The sequence below is a fragment of the Mastomys coucha genome, unplaced genomic scaffold, assembly GCF_008632895.1.
Source record: "Mastomys coucha isolate ucsf_1 unplaced genomic scaffold, UCSF_Mcou_1 pScaffold1, whole genome shotgun sequence".
Classification (NCBI taxonomy): Eukaryota; Metazoa; Chordata; class Mammalia; order Rodentia; family Muridae; genus Mastomys; species Mastomys coucha.
In genome coordinates, this window is record NW_022196891.1 from 64,373,900 (window position 1) to 64,394,926 (window position 21,027).

General features: G+C 43.0%; 1 protein-coding gene across 5 annotated transcripts in view; it reads left to right on the forward strand.

The window, feature by feature from the left end:
• Window positions 1-18,566, forward strand: part of Fam78b (family with sequence similarity 78 member B) — a 92,119-nt gene extending 73,553 nt beyond the window's left edge. The window contains exons 2-3 of one of the 5 annotated variants that reach the window (XR_004123362.1): window positions 6,043-8,017; window positions 15,509-18,566. Coding sequence is in view for 1 of the 5 variants with exons in the window: in XM_031388420.1 (XP_031244280.1) it covers window positions 6,043-6,565 (523 nt within the window). In the remaining 4 variants the exon portion in view is untranslated. Of the gene's footprint in view, window positions 1-6,042; window positions 9,568-15,508 lie in introns of those variants that run through there. The other 4 variants (XR_004123363.1, XR_004123365.1, XR_004123364.1 and 1 more) reach the window with 4 other exon arrangements.
• The last annotated feature ends 2,461 nt before the right edge of the window (window positions 18,567-21,027 follow it).

The following is a 21,027-nucleotide window of genomic DNA, read 5'->3' on the forward strand; positions in this document are numbered from 1 at the left end:
ACTGTTCCATGGAGAAGTTGGGAGCTCTCAAGCCTGAACTGCATTATGCATGTACTCAAGGAATAATGGCGGAGGTTCAGGAACAGAGAACCATAAACATACTTATGCTCAGCTCTTCTCAGCGAAACTTTGGCTGTATCTCTTCCTGTATCTGTAATATGCTATTGACTCCCACAGCTTCAAGGGTCTACCTTGGTAGTAGCTTTCTGATGTAACCCGTCCTTCCCTTTGGCCACCAGCTTACGTGAAGGCCCTATTAAAGATTATGTAAGCCAGACCTGATGGTGCATATATGTAATCCAGTTACTTGGGATAGAAGTGGAAGCAGGAGGATCAACGGTTTAGGGACATCCTCAGCTCACACATAGCAAAGTCTTGGCCAGCCTGGACTACATGAGATCCTGTCTCCAAAAACAAAAGCTAAAAAAGAATCAATAGATAACTACCTACAGGGTTGTCAATGTTCCTCCTCATCCTTGTTTGCTCTCCCGCCTACACTCAACTTCTCTTTTTTAACCTCGCTCTTCCTGATCCATCAGCCTCCAGTGCAAGTCCCGTCACCCCTAGGATGAAGGACAAATGTCAAAGCCCATTATTCAAGATGCCCCCAAAGCTGAGACTACCCTACCCACTCTCTCATTCTCACTCTTTTCTACGTTCGCCTTCTCAAACTGTCTCTTCTGCTTCCCGCACACCCTGCTTCATGCTGGATGTTACTCTGGCCTGTGATGAAACCTTCCAGTGGAGAAGGGATGTCTCCATCTCCCATTGCCCATTTCCCTCTGCAAAGCTTCCTTCCCGCTGGGGCCTTTGTGAATCTCTACACATCAGGAGCCAGTAGCACTTGGAGTCTGCGTTACTCATTTTCATATGTTTGCTACATGGTGGCAAAAATAGTCCCTGAAATACATTCATGCTTACTAATTTGCTCATTTTAAATGTGCCTTGCCTCCCCCTGAAGACAAATAACGTTCAGGGCAAGGTGTGCAGCTATCCTAATAATAGATTCTAGATGAATAATAGATGTTGGGTTTCTTAAAGCAAGCAAATATACAAAGTGTAAAGCTGCGATAGAAGAGTTTTGTTGTATACAAGTTCTACCAAGCCCCACGAATAAAGGCATGAAAGTGATTCAAATACAATATTTAATCCTTGAAGAAATATTAGGGTTTTAAAATATATTTTATTAATTCTTTGAAATGCAAACAATGTGTTTCTACTCCCTCCTAGACCTAAATTTTTCCATATTCATTCCTCACTCCCCATCCTTTCTCCTAACTTCATATTGGGGTGTGTGTGTGTGTGTGTGTGTGTGTGTGTGTTTAACCTACTGAATCTAGTTTGTGGTGCTCATAAACATGGATGTAGATCTATTCAAGAAAAGTTAAGTTGTTGTCATATGACAGCTATGTATTAGATACTGAGTCAAAAACAAGTAGCAATTCCAAGGAAATTGACATCTGAGAAAGAGACACAAAACTATAAATTAAATTATAATCTGTAAATCTGAACACATCCATAGGCTCATGGAATTATAGATCTTCCTGTGGAGGAGTGACTCATAATGATTCTCAAAGAATGAATGACCAGATATAGTGGACTTGTATTAAGAGGAAGAGTGGTATGGGCAAAGGATGAGGCAAGAGCTGAGGGGTAAAGGTGAGACACAGCATGATACATTGGGTCAGAGAGGACAGGTCACAGTGAGCCAGGTCTCTGCTGATAAGGAGCTTAAATTTTATCCTATGAGTGACCCAGTGGTTTCCGTGTAAAGGAGTCTTAGAAGTGTTTTATTTATAGAGCAAACAAGTTTGAAAACTTGGGCAGCCTACAAGATGAACCGGAGAGAATCAGCATGGGGTGCAGAAGCCAGTTAGTAGATCATGGTGGTAAACCATTTAGGAGATGCCAAGTAAGGGCTTAGAGTAAGTGAAAGCAGTGAGACATGCATAGAGAGAAGGAAGTGAATCCATACCTGACTTGTGGGACAAAAGTCACAAGATGCTGCATGGTGATGGGTGAGCTATGATGATCTGCGGGGGATGGTAAGAGCCAAATGCAACCCTCAATTCTGACATGAAAGCTTGGATGCAGCGGAGAGGGGAGGGTCCTGCTCTGCGGAGGAGATGAAGGGTTCAGTTTGGACCGTGTGGAGTCTGAAGTGCCTGTAGCATCCTGTTCAAGATGTCCTTTTAATGGCCACTGAGGGAATCTTAAGGTCACCATTCCTGAAACTTTGCAAGGACCTCTCTGAAAGCCATCACCAAGCCCTCTTGCCTTCTATGTAAAGTAGTTATACATCTTACAGGTGAAGTTCTTTCAAGCGTCTGCCTTGGAATAAATGCCTACTTTTCATAGAAGAAGTGAAGACATGATACTTTTCTAATAGGAAGCAACTTCCCCTTCACTAGATTTAAGTCATCTTGAGTTTAAGCCATCCCTCCATGCTGTGGATGAAGGTAGATATGGTTCCCTGGGGGACTTTGGGAGAGATCCCACTTTGAACTCAAGCAATCCTAAAACAGAAGGCACAGTGAGCCTGCCAAGGCCACACACATGAGACTACGCTCAGCCAGGTGTGTCCTTGCTGTCATGTAGTAGCTAAGAAGCCTCGGAGAATTTCAGCACTGCAGGGGATCCTGTGAGACAGGTCTCTTCTTCCTGGCCTGTCTCTCTTGTGCTCCTCATCATATCTCCATACATGAAGAAACCTGGACCCAGACTAAATTCTATTATTTTCCAACCAGACTGACCTTCAGACTATGGTCCCATGTCTCTGCCCTCAGCTCTGGGAAGGAAGATGAAGACAAAATGTAAATGATAATGTAGCTATAGACACGGTAATTGAACTGACCATCAAGATAGCCAGTTCTGAAAGGGTCAGCGTTGTGGTGGAGTAAGGAGTGTATCCACTTGAGACGAGACTCTCCAGATTAGATATACCACAGTTGGCCGTGAGAAGGGCGTAGGAGCAAGCCTGACGTGGCTCTTCTGGGACTTCCTGTGCTTCAATCACTCAGAATGTGTCAGACTGCTTGGCCACTAACCAAAGGAAAAACTGAGGTCTGGAAATAATGTCTGGGGATGGAGAAATTGTCTCAGCCCCTTAGCTGAGGCACAACGGCTCCAATGTGATCATTTCATGAATGCAGCAAGCAAATTAGTCACTTGGTTCACTACCACACTAACTCATGCACAATTACATTACACCCAAACAGCACATTCCTTTTGATATGGTAAAAGTAGGGTGTGTGTGTGTGTGTGTGTGTGTGTGTGTGTGTTTATTTATAGATAGATTGAGGAGTGTGTGTGTGTGTGTGTGTGTTTATAGATAGATTGAGGAGTGTGTGTGTGTGTTTATTTATAGATAGATTGAAGTGTGTGTGTGTGTGTGTGTGTGTGTGTAAAACAACAGTTGATTTTTGAAAGAGAGTAGGGATGGGTATATGGTAGGGTTGAAAAGGAGGAAAGGGGAAATGTAATTGTATTATAATTTCAGTGTGTGTCTGTGTGTGTGTGTGTGTGTGTGTGTGTGTGTGTAAAACAAGAGTTGATTTTTAAAAGAGGCCATGAAATTTGAAAGACAACAAGGATGGGTATATGGGAGGGTTGGGAGAGAGGGAAGGGGAAATGTAATTATAATTTCATTGTATATGTTTGTGTGTGTGTCTGTGTTTATGTATGGAGATTTAGATGTGTGTGTGTATGTATGTCTGTGTTTATGTATGGAGATATTTAGATGTGTGTGTGTGTGTGTGTGTGTGTGTGTGTGTGTGTGTATGTAAAACAACAAGTGATTTTTGAAAGAGAGTAGAGATGGGTATATGGTAGGGTTGAGAAGGGGAAATATAATTGTATTATAATTTCAGTGTGTGTGTATCTTGTCTGTGTCTGTGTTTATGTATGGGTAGATTTAGGAGTGTGTGTGTGTGTGTGTGTGTGTGTGTGTGTGTGTGTGTGTGTGTGTATAGTAGGGTTGAGAAGGAGAAATGTAATTGTATTATAATTTCAGTGTGTGCACACGAGCGTGGGGGTAATGTGGCACCAGTCATGGTGGTGAACACTTTTAATCCCAGCACTTGGTAGTCGGAAGAACACAGTTCTCTGAGTTCAAAGCCAACCTTGTCTACATAGCAAGTGTGGAACAGCTGGAGCTGCACAGAAAGACTCCGTCTCAAAAAAAAGAAGGGGGGGGGGCAGGCAGGCAGGCAAGCAGGCACCACAGAGTGATCTGGGCACTCCGCCCAGCACAGCACAGCAGCATGGGTAATTAGATGAGCACTCTTTGACTTTTCATCTTTGACTTTGCACAGCACAGCATCATGGGTAGTTAGATGAGCACTCTCTGACTTTGCATTAGGTCAGTCTCTGTTACTTAGATTCTGCCAACCATAATACACTACAATTATTCTCAACAGTTATCAAGGACATGAAGACACGAGAAAAGCCTCTTGCAGCTGTGGGCTCACCTCCTCCCCAGGCGGTCCAGCCCTCCCTTTGCGTATGATGGGATGACTGGCATAGAAAGTACCATGGGGTTAGCCAGAAACAGCAGTTAGTGTTTCCGTCTCCCCTAGTGATGGTAGGGAATGCTGAGACATCGTCAGTATCCACTTGAGCACACAACTTCCTTTTCTACCATTTGGATAAGCCCTACAGGATCTCCTGACATCTGTGTAGGGGGGAAGAGTTTCATTTCAAACAAGGCCACCACCTCTTAGCTAATAAATGGAAAATTCTCCATTCTCTATTTAATTCGTAGACATTATTACCAAGCATTGCCTCTACTCCTGGTTCCACGTATAGTAATATGTAGAATGTCCCTATTAGGGCCCGGCCAAATTCTCCCATGGTCATGCTAAGGAATGTTAATTAGATCATGGTACAGTATAAGTTCCTTTTATTCTGGCTCCTTCCATTGCCATGTAAGGGTACTTAGAAGCAGTATGACACAATGATCAAAAATCATAGACTTTGTATGATAAAATCACAGACTTTGGAGTAAAACAATCCAACCTCTTAGAATATGTAGGATACTGATCATATTAACATTGCAAACCTCTGTCATCTCATGCGATTTACATTGAAAGTAATAGAAATAAATAGGAGTAAAAATTTAGTTGTAGTGAGGAATCGTTTGAACCTAACCCATGATAACAGAGCACTTAGCACAATGGTTGGGTTGGGGAGATGCTCCATAACTCCATGCTCCATGACAGTTGTGATAATCATTATTGTATGCAGCATCCCCTGGGAGGAGGCACATAGAACGTTCTCCTGTCATCCTCTGCAAGGGTGAGAGGAGCAGGAAGCATAGACATGCACTCAGAATGGCAAGCTCACAAACAAAGCAGTGCAGCTTACAGCCCGGACACGAAGCCAGACAGAGAGCAGTGAGTGAGGGGGCAAGCATGCCAGCCTACAATTTCCACAAAGCATTTTAGCTCTCAGAAATGACTCCATCTCAGCTTTTCTTTGTCTGTGTTTTCTGAGTACTGGGTTGGTTTAATGGTAGAATTTAAAGATTCTATGTTGAGTAGAAATTCTACTGCTGTGGCTTTTTCCAAGAAATTAATATGATGTTGAACTTCACCTATCCTACCCCTCCTGTGTCCTCTTCTCAAGTACATTAAATTTCAGATCACCTCTTCCCCTGATCAAGCCTTACACACACACACATTCTCCCCTAAGAAAGCACATACAGTCATGGGTCACCTCTACATTGTTCATTGCCATCGTCCGAATGAGTTGGCAGCTATACATGGTCTCACCGCTATCTCCTTGGACTTGTTTTCTATTGGGCAAGCTTATTTTTGGCATTGCTTTTTTTTTTTTTTTAATGTCACTTTGATTGTTTTGGTTTTTTCTCATTTAATCCTGATACAACCTAGCATAGAACTTTTTGACCTAAACTCCCCTCCTCCCTCCAAACTTCCCATTTTGCCCAATTTGACTGTCTTAGTAAGTGATGGGCATGTCTCCAGCTTATAAAAAATTCATTCAATCTCTTTTTTTTCTTGTGTATCCCTTCTGCTTTTCCAGGTCAAGCTGGGAACTGCCTGACTTGAGGGAAGGGAGAGTAAAAGCCATCAGTGACTCAGATGGGGTGAGCTACCCATGGTATGGGAACACGACAGAAACTGTGACCCTGGTTGGTCCTACCAACAAGATCTCCAGGTTCTCCGTCAGCATGAATGATAACTTCTACCCCAGTGTGACATGGGCGGTGCCAGTGAGTGACAGCAATGTGCCACTGCTCACAAGAATCAAGAGGGACCAAAGTTTTACCACCTGGCTGGTAGCCATGAACACCACCACCAAGGAGAAGATCATTCTGCAGACCATCAAGTGGAGGATGAGAGTGGACATTGAAGTGGACCCTCTTCAGCTGCTGGGGCAGCGGGCCCGGCTAGTGGGCAGGACTCAGCAGGAGCAGCCCCGGATCCTGAGCCGGATGGAGCCCATCCCCCCGAACGCACTAGTGAAGCCCAATGCCAACGATGCCCAGGTCCTCATGTGGAGGCCCAAGCGGGGGCCACCTCTGGTTGTGATTCCTCCTAAGTAAAAGCAGACTGCCCTACTGTGTGTGGAACACATGCCACTGAGACCCACACTGGGGTGACCAGGGGTGGCAGGAGCCAAACTGAGTTTCTGAGCCAAAGCAGACCTCTTGGTGTGCCAGCCTTTGCAGCTACTTGTGATGAGTATAGCTGCTCCTTGGGCGGTAGAACCATAAACCCTTAGGAAAAGCCCCTTCCTCTTAGGAGTAAACAAACCACTGATTTGATAGACTTGCTCTGATTACCGTGCAAGTAGCCATATTTTGGAGCTGACCAGGACAATTATTTTATTTGAACTATTGACCATTTCTTACCTGTGAGATGCAGGGGATGGAAATGAAACTAAACAGTGCCTGTGGCAGATGCTGCTTCCCAACCAATTAGAAGCGAAAGTGAAAACATCCACACCAGGTGTTCGTAAGACAGTCTCCTTGTGTGAACTGGAGGGTGCTGGGGAATTGGGTGAAAGATCCCGGGTTCTGGGGAGAGAGGAGAAGAAGGTGTTACTACAGGTTAATATCAAGTATTAGCCGATGGTCAGATTGTCAACACACCCCCTGGAATGAGAGGGACACTTAGAAAACTAGAAAAACAGTTGTGTGTGCCCTTTGTTTTGAGTGAGGGGTGGTTTTGGAACTGTCCAAGGTGCTGGCATCCGCAGCCCCAGTGGAGACTGGCCGCTGGAATCCACTTACCTCTTTCCAAAGAGATTGCTCATTCTAAGTGTTGTTGGGTTACCGTATTGGATATACAGTTCCTGCTTTCTGTAGTGATTATGGCATTGGGTCCCTCTTGAGTTTTTAGTCACTCAATCTGTGACTTTGTTTACAGCCGCTGATTCCTATCACCAGCTCTCAATTTACAAAGATGTATAAGCCTTGTGTTCACGGAGGGTTTCGGGAACATCTCAACAAATGAGAACAACATTTTCAATATTTAGTTTCTGAATTGGTCGGGCACGGGAAGGGCACACCTCTGTGCACACGCACGGGTGCTCACACACCAGTATTTAGGAAGAATAACAGCCAGTCTTGCCGATAGTGCCTGAATATTCATTCTTGGCCTTTCAACACGAATAGTACATACAGTGTATGCCCACATAGGTTCACATCAGCTATACTTACAACAATTCAACTTCAACTGCTTGTCCAGCTGTAAGTGAGAAATGTCCGGACTTCTTTAGTGAAAGTCTGAGCCTTAAGCAACCTTGTGTTGCTGAGATTCGGCCAATGAAGATGAGACACGATGTCATCCTTTCCTTTAGTCCAGCAGTGTAAAACTTTTTGAAGAGTTTCCAGTGGTAAGATTTCCAACCCTTTCCACCTAAGTCACCATGCGCCCCCACCCCAGAAGAGCTTCCCCTCTTCTCAGTGGTGTAGACTGTGAGGCCGATCCTTCCTTGTTCAGAGACTCCGTGTGTAAACTGACTGCAGTGTTCTCACAATGTTGTATACTGAGTAAGTAGATATTATTTTTTAAGCCTAATTTCAGAGGTTGAGAGGATTTCCAAGTCCAGAGCCATTATACAAATCCTGTCATTAACTCCAAATCTTTCCAGAGTTTGGGGATAGAGAGTGCAAACCAGTAGGTTTTCTCATTACCTGTGTTTCCCATGCACTGTGCTCTAATTTCCTTCATGCTTTGGTCCCAGAGGATGCTACTCAGAATATTATAGCACTAACTTCACACTCCAACCATGGGCTTCTCTCACCTAGATTAGTTACCGATGGCAAGTTATTTATAGCAACACATTAATGGCTCATTGGTAACAACAGTGAGTTGCAAAGACTCTATTTAGAAATAATTCATCTGTTAACTTTTGAATTTCCCATGCCTCCCTAGTTTTTAATGGCAGAGCTGATCTCAGAGACCTACAGAGTGAAGAGTAAACTTGCTTCTTTTCCATGATAACAATCTCTCCCTCATATTGAATCATATGCCACTTTTGTGAGACTTGGGTCCGTGGATGCTGATCTTGGAATCTAAGCCATGTAGCCCCACTTTAAGAAAATCTGATTTTTTTTTTTACATCTAAAATTGTAACAACAGATGAATAAGTTTATATTAAAAATTCTATGCAAGTTTTCAGTCTTTAAATGTTCCTAGCACATTAAGATATGACTCACACAATTATATTTACATATAATATAGCTTTGCAAAGCCTTGTCTATAGTTAAAAGCAAGGTACAGCATGCTTACCTAGACTTATTCCTCCTTAAAAAGAATCAGTTCAGATTTTTAAAATAAATTACCCCCAGATAGATTCCTGGGGAATGATGCAATAAAAATTGAGGAAAAAATGTATGAGAAGGGACTTCTAAAAGCTAGACGCACTATGCAAATATGCTTTACCATTCTTGTGTGTCACTTCTGCAAACTCTACAATTGGGTCTCTCACTTCTGAAATCAATCTGGCAGAACACTCAATTGCCCAATAGCCAATTATGTTAAAGTTATCATTGTTTTGCAAGGATATGACCCCTTTTCTCAATATCTGTGGATCATTGCCTTTTAGCTTAGTCAGGACATTGCCAAGCAAAAAGGACCTCTTACAGGAGAGAATTAACCTTGAGATCTCTGCTGAGGTCACCTGCATCTTCTCACCAGCATTCCCTTGAGAATGCATGGTCTGACACCAGACAACATCAGTTTCAAAGGGGCTCATTCTGAGCCTTTGTTATTAGTTGGGTGATCTCCAAACTATATTTGGATTCCATTTATGTACATGGTTTCTTAGTGGTACAGAGCTTTAAATTCCTGTATTTAAAAGAGCCTTCCATCAGATCTTAAGTTCTTAAATGAGGTCACCTTTGAGATCTTCCAGTCTATGATCCCCAAGGAAATTGAGGCCCATTTAAATTAGGTCATCTCTTCAGGATCATATATCTAATCAGCACAGGACAAGAAAAGGCCCGAGTCCCCCAGATCTCAGCTTACAATACAGGTGCACTACCTGGAGCCCTCCCTTGTTTCCAGCAAGAAACATTGTTATTCTCCTGGAATCATTCACCCACACATCAATTAGCCTAGAAATTAAAAACAACTGGGTCCAGGACCCTTTTGTTATAATGTCAAAAAAACAATGACTATTCCAGACTGCTTTCTATCTGCAACAGCTGTTTTGATATTGAACCCTTGATCTTTGTTCTCTGCTGCATGCATACCACATCCTCAAGTCATTGCTATGGCCCACAACACATGAGAGGCTGGAGGCTAGTCCCCTTGCTGCCTTCCATCCAATGAATCATTTTGGATCCTCCTCCCTCACTCCCCCAACGAATACCTCAAAGGCCAAAGTCATGGTCTAAGAAACAATTCTGCATAATAAAATAAAACAGCAATGATTTATAAAAGATTTTACAAAAGGCCTCCACATGCAGTTTCTCATCCACAGGTAATCTTATAAGAAGTGTCATACGATGGTGGTAGTGGTGGTGTCTCCATTTTACAAATAGCAAAATCAAGACCAAAGAGGTTAAATGGAATATCCACAGGCACACAGACAGAAAAAGTGCCAAGAGCCAGGAATCAAACTGGGCCTTTTGGCTTAAAACCATCCTGTTCTTCTTCTGTATCATGCTGTCCCTTGGTTTACCCCTTAGCACAAAGGAGAAGAAAGAAAAAGAGAAAAGCAAGTCACTGTCACCTGCACAATCATGTAGTCCTCCCCTGCCTACCAAGTGGAGTCATTAAAAATGAGAGAATGAAAGCTGTTTTCTTCCTCAAAGAACCTTGTAATCCCCAAGGAGGTTGGCCCAGAAAAATGCCTGTCAGGGACTGTGGTGTGGGGGAGGTGGCTGTCATTTGTAATTAATGGAGTAAGAAAGCTGTTCCCCTGGTCTCTGAATCCCTTAAACACCACAAGTACAAAGACAGGCAGGAAACACGCATCCTACAACTGAGGTCCCAGCTGAGCACTGCCCTGCCACCCGCAGTCCCTCAATGTGCACACAGAAGCAGCCCATGGGGCGGAGGCAGTGGAAACAATGGTTTTCCAAGGCCTTTTTGGCACATTGAATGTTCTTGTTAAGAGCAGAGGGCACAATTAAACACTGATAGAGTCAGCTCCCAACTGAGTTGAAAAAAAAAAAAAAGACATAAACACACAGACACACACACAGACACATGGACAAAGACCTACCACACACACACACACACACACACACACACACACACACACTTTCCAGGCTGAAAAGAAAATTAATCAAAAACCCAATGAATGCCTGAACTGTATAATTAAGCCTAAATGATCCTTAGATAGAACAGGAGCTGAGTGAACAAGCTCAGTGAGCAAGCACACAGATATTTTTACCCTAGAGTCTTATTGCCATTAATTTCTTTTGAGATCTTGAGTACATCTGGTCCTCATTTCCCTGGTAGGACATCTGCCTATAGAAGGCTTCCCAGAGAGTTGCCAGTTCAGTGATAGCCAAGGTTATCTGACCATTCCCAAGCACTTTTATAGGAACTCCTGTGGGGAGATGTGGTATCATCAATCCCCGGGTCAGCCACACGCTCTCCTATAACAGCCCAGTAGCCCTAGCCTCAGTAGACATTGGAAGAATCTCTGAAACACTTCGGAGTATCTCAGCTAAGCCTTGCCTGACATGAGACATTGTCAGATCTGTAGACACTCTGGGCTGGAGCTAGCTAGTGAACCCTTGGGCGTCATCAACTTGGAAACCCAAAGCCTCATTCAGTCTCTGTGAAGTGTCTGGTATCTGGGAAGGTTGGGGATCTCTCAGCTGCCCCCAGCATTAGCCAGCTGGCAGAGAGAAGCCTACACCCAGGCAGACGCAGAAAAGGATGACCAGGAGAGCACCACATAGTCCTGCAGGAAGCTAAAATTTCACAAGGTCTTTAGGAGGGGACAGGTGGCTATGTGTCAGGACCAGATAGAAAATCCCTGCACAACTTGCTGGGTTGAAATGGCCACAAAATCCATCATCCCATAACAGCGGCATTTTCATCATTCTATGCTAATATAGCAGACACAGAGGGGATTATACATACGTTTTGGCTAGGAACTTAAAATTTGACAGCTGCTTAACAGATTTGTCATCTTAAGAAAGTATTTCTCCCTAAATTGCCCATACACATACATCCCAGGCTATCTTGAAATGATGAACTTGCGATTGGTTATGGCCTCTCTCTGCATTGCCTGTAGTGAGCCCATTATCTGTGGTCTCTCTTGGACCAGTTTTATAGTTTTCTTTAAGCCTGCCCCAGTCCCTTTCTCATGCCTCAAATTGTTCCTTTCTCCCAACTGGGCCGAAGGGTGCTGCCTGAGAGACTCTATCCAGCTCTTCTTTCCAAGGCATATGGAGCCAGGCCTATGGGCAGAGGGTCAAATGGCCAAGCACAGAGCCTCTTTTGCCTCTAGGCCCACATTTGTCTTTAGCTTACCTAAAAAAATGTGGGTTGATCCTTAAAACAGCTGAGTGCTGGTTCAGAAGTACTTAGAGGAAGGACACACACACACACACACACACACACACACACAGCGGTTGGGGAAAGAATCAGAACACAACAAGGCCCAGTGCCACATGACATTTTGAGGAAGATGGACAGGTCTGTGAGATAGTTAAATGATAGCATTATTGAATTAGGGGCTGGGTAAGAGCCAGTATTACCAGAGCAAGGAGAAGATAAAAAGGAGGACAGGCTGCTTTGCCACTCAACAGGCCTAGGGCAAAGGTGAGCCAAGCCAGGCACCAGGACATCTAGAATTTAAAATTTAAAAAGGTCCTCGCTCTTGGGTCTGTACACTTGCATGTTTCTCTAAAAGCAAGCCTTTGGGGTGTTTTCCTCAGTGCCTGGCTTGCCTCCTTACTCTCTGCCCCACTTCACATCTACCTCTAATTCTCTGCTTTCCACACAAGAGGAGCAAAGCAGAGGAGGTATCATGGGATATCTCCAAATAGCTCCTTCTTCCAACAAGCCTTTCTATAGAGTGTCTCACAGGCTTGACAAAACAGAGTCCCTTGCTCTCAGGGACAGTGCTCATAGGAAGCTGTAGGAGGCACTCACTCTCCTTGGGTCATACGTTGGGTCATCTCTCTCTATTCAGTACATCAACCAGGCTACCTTTTTACAGAAACTGGTCTGACCCCTCTCTAATCCCTAAGGGTAGATAAATGACCAGGCAAAACTTCTCAAGCATGCTCTTCTAAAGAAAAGCACAGAGAAAGTCTGCAGCCCCATCAGTGCACACCCAGCACAGAGGCCCCTTCTCCATGCCATATGCACCCCACAAAGTATTTAAGCTTATGAGAGCATGGATGGGAGACACAGTGGTTATCTCTGCATCTGCTGTGTCCCTCTTGCCCAACCCTAGAAACCAATTAGAATATTCCACACAGATGTGATCCAATAAAATGATATTTGTAAAAAAAAAAAAAAAAAAAAAAAAAAAAAAAAAAAAAAAAAAAAAAAAAACTTAAAAAAAAAAAAAACAGGAAAGACAATATATGCGCTTCAGGCTGAGAACTATTTCATTAAACTGGGCTTTGAAAGCAAGATAGCCAATTAAATTATTTCTCACTCCACTCCCTCATGCACCAGAAACTACGGGAAGCTATTACTTCTAATTAATTAGAGAAAGAAAGACTATGCACATGCATATCAGATGAACGGAGACAGAGACACTTCCCCATCTGTCTCTTTATGCTTGTGCATACACATGAACATCCATACAAGGACACACACACAGAAAACTAAGGACTTTCTCTGATTGACTCACGCCACAGATTTTCTTAAACAGACAAAAAAATTCCCACTTCCAAGAGCCACTAACAAAATCAAAGGATCCCTTCCTTGAGTACATTCATGGAAGGCAAACAGGGCACTTTTTATTAATAAAATAAACAGCTTTAAAGTTGGTTTAATTATAAACTTTCTGCAGAAAAAAAAGAGGGATCTTGTGTTTTTGCCTTTAGTAAAGTTGTATTCCCACCAAGCCCTGTACATACCAAACATGATGTTTATTGACAACTGGAGACCAGGGAACCTGTGTTTTTGAGGCCTGGTTTTGAATTATATTGACCTTCACTTATTTCTGTGTGACACACGAAGGAGGCCCCTTCTCCCTGCCATAGGCACCCCACAAAGTGTTTAAGCTTATGAGAGCATGCCTCAGAGAGCTATGAGCTGCTTGTGCCTTCCCTTAGGAAAACTAAGGGACAGAAGTCAACCGTACAGTTAAAATGTTTTCTATACATAAATGATGCTGCCTAAAGCATCACTATTATATAATACATATAATGGAATTGATATACTAAGGGCATAAGGACTAATATCAAGGATAAATAATAAAGGACATGATTGTTGAGTCAGTCTTCTTGGTGATGTGACTTTTGCACAGGAGCATCTGAGAGGGATACACTCTGTGAACATCAAGTCCACTATGAGTTCTGCTCAGGCCTCTGCTCGCATGTGCTTGCCTTGTACCCAACCTCCTCCCCTATCTTGTCATGTTTGTCCTTCTGTCTGATGCCAGGTATCAAGGGCTGGCAGAGTGTGGCACACTCAGTACCTCTGACCCATTCTGACTAATCACATTCCTACAGAAATGGGAATTGGCATCGACAGAATTGCGTAGCTGCTATTCTGGCGAACAGGGTACATAGAGGATCATTTTCTAAAACACATTTTAGACCAGCCCCTGTTTGTATATGTAATGGGTTTATCTTCTCATTTCAGAGCATCATGGCAGGTTTATTTAACCATCTACATAAATATTTTGGATTTTTTCTTCCTAAAACTGAAGCCATATATACATAATCATAAAAGGCAAGATTATGTTGCTTAATGTGGAGTCACAAAAACATATGTGCCATAGCAATATTGTAAGCAGGTTCAGCATACACAAAATATACACAGGGGACTGGGTAGATGGCTCACTGGGGAAAGGGCTTGCTGTACAAGCATGAGAACTTGAGATCAGATACCAAATACCCACTTAAAAGCCAGGCATGGCAGCATACATCTATATCCCAGTGATGGAAAAGGTTGGTAGAGAGAAAGATCACTGACTAGCTGGCTGAATAGATAGTTTAGTTAGACTAGTGAGCTCCAGGCTCAGAGAGATTCTGTCTCAAAAAAGAAGGTGTGAAACTACTGAGAAAGACACCCAATATAGACCTCCAACCTCCACACTTAAGTGCACACACATGTATGTGTGCAGACATGTACATACATGTAAATGTACACATGTAGACACATGTACTCATATACATACATGTACACACACACACACACACACCAAACAAAAATTCAGGAAAGAAAAGCGTTCCCATAATTTGGCTTTATCTCAAAATAACTTTCTTCATGCATTCAAAAATGGTTTTTGTTTTATTTTTAAAATTGGGTTCATCCACTTCTTTAGGACTTCAGCTGTTACATAAAGCAGTATGTAGAAGTGCCCCCCAAAAAAGATCTGCTGTATATTTTCTTTCTAAAAAAACTTTGATTGACTACTTTAAGTTAAATAATATAGACATATAATCAAGAAGGAGGCTTTGGCAATGTTGACATGAGTCAATGAGAGGAATCCTGGCTACACCAAAGAGCTCCAGTGTGCCCAATGAGCCTGGTTTCTGCAAACTTCTGTGCCTGGAATACTAAGGAGCAGTGTATGAGTTCCCACCCATTTCTGTATGTTCTTTTGTGCTTTCCTAATTGGTCTAAACACACACAAAAAAAAAATGACTTGGAATACCTTTATATTGTTTTAGTTTTTAATCTTTTAAGAATAGATGAAAGCTACATCTATTTTTATAGAAAAATGTACATGAAGCTACTCAAAACTTTGCACAAATTTTAAGCTATTATCCCTTTGAAAATCTACTTATGAAGCCTGAATTATGAACATCTGCTTTTAAGGAACCGTGTTTCCTTGGACACTGTCTTAACGCGCACTGTCTGCATGTTTCTGTGTCCACACGCAGGTCTCCTAATAAGACGAAGCAAGCCCACCCAGCAAGCAGAACCACATGGCAAGACACGGAGGAGGAGGATACGAGCAATGGCTGGTGGCTCCAGAAGCTGACGCCCTGGACAGCTGACTTCCTATTTAACAAGAATGCCATCTTGCCAGTCTCTTCACCACACTCCTATCCTGTGACCAGTACCTCCTAACCCCAGCACATGTGTCCAACCAGGCCAGCTGGTTGGCTCACGGCGGAGCTTTGTTGAAGTGGAAGTTGTGCCTGCTGCACCTTTTGTGTGTGGAAAGATTGAGTTCACCTAGACCTCCTGCTCATCCCCTCCCTCCACATGAAGCCTCCCAAGGACAAGGCTGGTCATCCTGGACTGAAGAGACCCCACACACAGCCCAGCCTTGGCTCCCAAGCCTGCCACCCAACCCCACATTTTTGGGTGTGAGAATATATATCTCCCCTTCTCCTCTCTCTTCTCTATGTGGATAGCCAATGTCAATCATCCCCTGAAATGTCTCTAAGGTCTTTGGAAGGCAACTATTTGCCGTACCATGGACAGGCTTGGTGACTTCAAGATGACCAAGAGCAAGCATTTCTATCACCAGGATCAGTAAAATGAGAGCAGAACTTCCCCAACAGGGCAAAAGTGGTGTATGCTGTTCTACTGATTGTTTTATTTATTGGTATACTCCCCTATTTATTTATTTATGGAACCTGTATTTATTATATATCAGAAAATCTCCTTCTATCTTTCAAACATCAGCTCCAAATTTGTCTTGTTGGTCCCCCCACAGAGCACAGTAAATGATTCCTCTTTGAAGCGAAAAAAAAAAAAAGAGGGAACTTCTTCTCCCTAGTCCCAAATACTTCTAGCCTAGCCAGATTTTCAACCCAAAATGAGATCAGAATCTACCAGCTAGTTGTAAGCTGTATAGCCACACAGACCAGCACAGGCTCCACTGTCCAGAGGGAAACAGTCTTCCAACCCCTGCTTTTATGCTCTTTCCTTCCACTCCTTCACAAACACATGCAAGACTAACCACCTGATTCCAGCCTGACTGTTAAGGCTAGGTTCCTCATTCTGCTCTGGCGCAGAATATTTGACACCAGATGCACATTTAGAATCTATGTTGGGCACTTAAAGCCACCTGTTGGGCCTGGTTTCCACCTCAATGTGCCCAAAGCAGAATCTCTGAGGGGCTGAGCAGCAGAGGTCTTCTTAGTTGTCCAGATTATTCCAATTTGTAAATGCAGTTGATGAAAAAGAAATTTCTACTGTCTTCTTCATCCCCAGCCACATCCAAGATCACTTTCTCCTTTAGTTCCCAAGCTTCCTCTGGACTCCCCATTTCTCCAGTCCCTTTTCCTCATGAAACCTTCCCCTCATTGGCATCAACATGAACAGACCCCCCAAAAGGTGACTGGTCCTGAGAGTCACACCAGAAGCCAGTGCCTGCACTTGCCTCTCTTAGGAGCAAAAGCTTGATCCCTGCCCAGATTCACCTTTCATCTGCACTTTCCCCATCACACATGCCTTCCTCCAAAAGGTTAAAGATTTTAATATGGTTATTCCTGGTCCTGCATTCCAATCTTAAGGAAAAGATCATTCAAGTCTTTATAAGACAAGGGTTGGCTGTTTCTGCAGAGCAACATGAAATACCTGAGGGTAATTTCCTTGTAACAGGAAGGGTTATCTTGTCCCCAAAACAGTCCCTTACCCAATGACCTGTTAGCAACCCCCTAGCATACAGATGATAGATGACTGAGACTTCTCACTCTCTCATGTTGACAAGTTCTCCAACGATGAATATAAGTGAAGGGGTGTGTGTGTGTGTGTGTGTGTGTGTGTGTGTGTGTGTGTGTATACTGCCTTCATATAAACTAGATGGACCAATGGAGATGCTGAACTTCAACTTTACAGTTTTGACATTTACTTGAGAACAATCAAGAACTTGTGCTGTCTTTCACTCAGTGGATCAATTCACTCCTTTCCTCAAAGACCCAAGTGAATTCCATAGTAGTGCTTCATGTGTAATGGTGTAATGTCTGAGAACTGTCGGGTGTGTTAGAGACTGTATATGTTGTATGCACAAGAAAGTGCCCAAGATAAAGAAAGTTCATTTTCCTATTCCACCTCCAACATCTAAGCAGGTTCCCAGAGCAAGTAGATTTCTCCTGCATTCATAGCACCATGCCTTCTTGCCCCATTAATCAGACTGTCCTGCACCAAGTCCCATCTCTCAGGGTCCTGCTCTCTGATAGGCAACAGTTCAGTCAGTGGGTGCTAAAGAGTTGAGTGTTACACTTCTTGGGTGACCTTTACCTTTTAATTGGGGCTATAGACAATGCCTTAATCTGAAGGAGTAGCTTGAATGCTGGGAATTTCAGGTGCAGAAGTGGGCCAGTAAGAGAGATTAGTTTTTTTTCTTAGGAAGGCATTTTAGAGCCTTCCTTCCCCTGTACCCATCTTTAAAGTCAGCTCATAAGTACATGAGCACAACCAAGCACACTTACCTACATCCACATCCCATAATTTTGGAATACCTCCCTTGCATTGGCCCATAAAAATAAATTAAAAACGAACCAGCTAAATTAATTTAAACCTCATTGGGAAATGCAGCCTAGTTTTTCATCGGCCACCAGCCATCTGGTCTACCCCACCCTGTTTCATTTTCTTCCTGCTCCTTCTCTTTTCAGCTACTGGTCTATCAGTTAATTTATGTGTAAATGTCCTCTGCTCTTCCCTTGCTTCCCCCTAACTGTATTTCCTCCCTTGGAATTGTGTTGTTTTTGGTGTTGTGAAGGACAGAAATGGAGGCTAAGAGCATGAGCATGTACGTATGTCACTGAAGACAGAGAAGCCAGGTATTCTGCTACAGTTTGAAGAATAACGCCACAAAGGAAGAGATGAAAGCTGGCTCTGCAGAGTGCCTTAAAAATGACTTTAATTAGGAAATTCTGAGTCGTCAGTCTTTGGATGTTACATAAACTCAATGGATGTTGCATTTCACTTCTCTGGGATTAAAAAAAAAAAAAGTTAAATACAGTATGTATTCGACAATGACAATCAAGTATATTTTCTCTTTACTTTGGTCCTTAAAAGATTTAGTACTGAGGAGGTCTGGGATTCTGGGACTGGAGAGATGGCTCAGGGGTTAAAAGCACTTGCTACTACTTTTCAAGGGGACCAGAGTTCATTTCCCAGCACTCATGTCAGGTGATCCACAGCTATATGTAGCACTAGTTCTAGGGGATATGTAGACACATATGCATACACATGCATGCACAGAGAGGGAGGGGAGGGAGAAAAGTGGTAGGGAGATACACATATTCATAATTAAAATAAAAGTTTTTGTTTATTATTTAGTGCTTGATTTTTCACAAAGAACAAGGGAAAGCTATAGACGCACACAAGCTCTGGGGTGTGCAGAGGACAGGCACAAGAGTCAGGCCCTGCAGTTTTAAGAAAACTCTGTCAATGAAGGCCACATCCAGGTTCCATTTGGTGGGCAATTTTGCAATGAGAAAGAAACAGACTATTCTGAGCAAGGAAAAGAAAAAGATCCCCCTTCTCCCTGATGGTACACTATTGGACTTCATCTACTGAGACTGCCATAACAAAATGTCCCTAACTAGGTGGCTTATACACAAACAACATTTATTTCCCAAAGACCTAAAGGTTGAAAAGTCCAATATCAAGTTCCCTGTACACTTAGGGACCGTTAAGGATCCACTTGCTGGTCCATGAACTGCCTTCCCCTGTGTTTACATATAATAGAAGAGTGAACAGGCTCCTTCAGGCCTCTTCATAAGGGCACTTGTCATCTGGATCACAAGTACTCCATTCTCATGACCCAGTCACGGCTCAATGCCCCACCTCTGACATCATCACCTTAGGGATTAGGATTTAAGTATATACATTGGAAGAGGAGAACATGGAATCAGCCCACATCATTATCCTAGTCTCTGCTTCAGTGAAAAGTTGGAAAAATCGTCTAGAAGTGCAGAGGCTCTTCCTTGCTACCCATCCTTCTCAGAGAACCCTTGGCCTTTGCCACCCAAGGAGCTAACCCGAAACTAGTTATTTTGAAGCAATTGAGTTCTCAAAGGCAGTTAAGTTTCTGTACCATTACCTTCTCTCTCAGAAGGTTGAATTTTTAAAAGGTTGTGTATCCTCTAAGCAAGAGTAGGAGGGGCAGAGTTAGGAGTGAGGCCCTTACCTGCTCTTGAATTCTGAGAAATCAGTGTCGTTGGGAAGAAACTAAAGGCCTCTCTCCTACCTCTTCCACCACCTGAACTTTAGTCCTGCATTGCTGGCTGGCACATGGCTGGTGTCATTCAGCTAATAGCTGCTCTCTCTTACAGTCAAATCTATTATGGCTATTTTCCACAAGAGGAATGACCCTTCTCTAGGGACAGTAGTTTTAAGAAGACTGAGAGTCGCTAATTCATATTCAATTTATTCTCTTTCTTTCTCTCTCTCTCTCTCTCCTTCCCTCCCACTCCTCCCCCCCCCCACATGCATCAAAATAGCAAGGAAACATAGATACAGAGAAAAAGATAATAGTTTCCACTAATCTCACCTCTGTCAGACACAAATCATTAACTCAAATGGACTAGGGCATAGTTTTTAAGCATTTGTACTCTTAAGCTAAAATAGCCCCATCCTCCCAAGTCAGCAGTGTATTCCATGCTCAAGTCTGAAGAAAGCAGCTCCACAAACAATTTAAAAAAGGGAGTCCAGAGACATCCTCACCAGAAAGCATGACCTGAAGTATGCCATCCAGGAAAGGACATTTGCTGGATATGCATAAGAGCGTGGGTCAATTCCTAACACCACCATCACACACACATACACACATAATCACACACAATATCACACACACACACACATATTTAAAGAACATTTGTACTTTTTCTAGTTCATTCATATTAAACAATCAACAGTGATCCAGCCATTACCAAGCCCAACGTAGCATATATTATGTGTGTACACAAAGCTCTTCTTTAAGAGCAAAGGTTAGAGAAATGTAGCAACAGTTGAGGCAAACTGAAAATATAGGTAGTCTTTGTCTCCCATTTTAAAAGAGCAGGGAACGCGCCCTATCTCATCTGATGTTGGAAGCTAAGCAGGGTCGGGCCTGGTTAGTACTTGGATGGGAGACCACCTAGGAATACTGGGTGCTGTAGGCTTTAAAAAAAAAAAAAAAAGACAGTGGTAGTGCAGGCCTTTAATCCCAGCATTTGGGAGGCAGACACAGGAGGATTTCTGAGTTCGAGGCTAGCCTGGTCTACAGAGTGAGTTCCAGGACAGGCAGGACTATACAGAGAAACCCTGTCTCTCGAAAAACCAAAAAAAAAGAAAAGAAAAGAAAAAGAAAGAGCAGGAAAGTTTTGCATTGAGTTCTATGACTTGGGAGAAGGAACAAGTATGTTCCTGATCTTCAAGAAACTAAGCTACCAAATATTGAAAGAAAACAGTATGAGAACTAAAAGAATAGTCAACACACGGAAGTGGTATAACATGC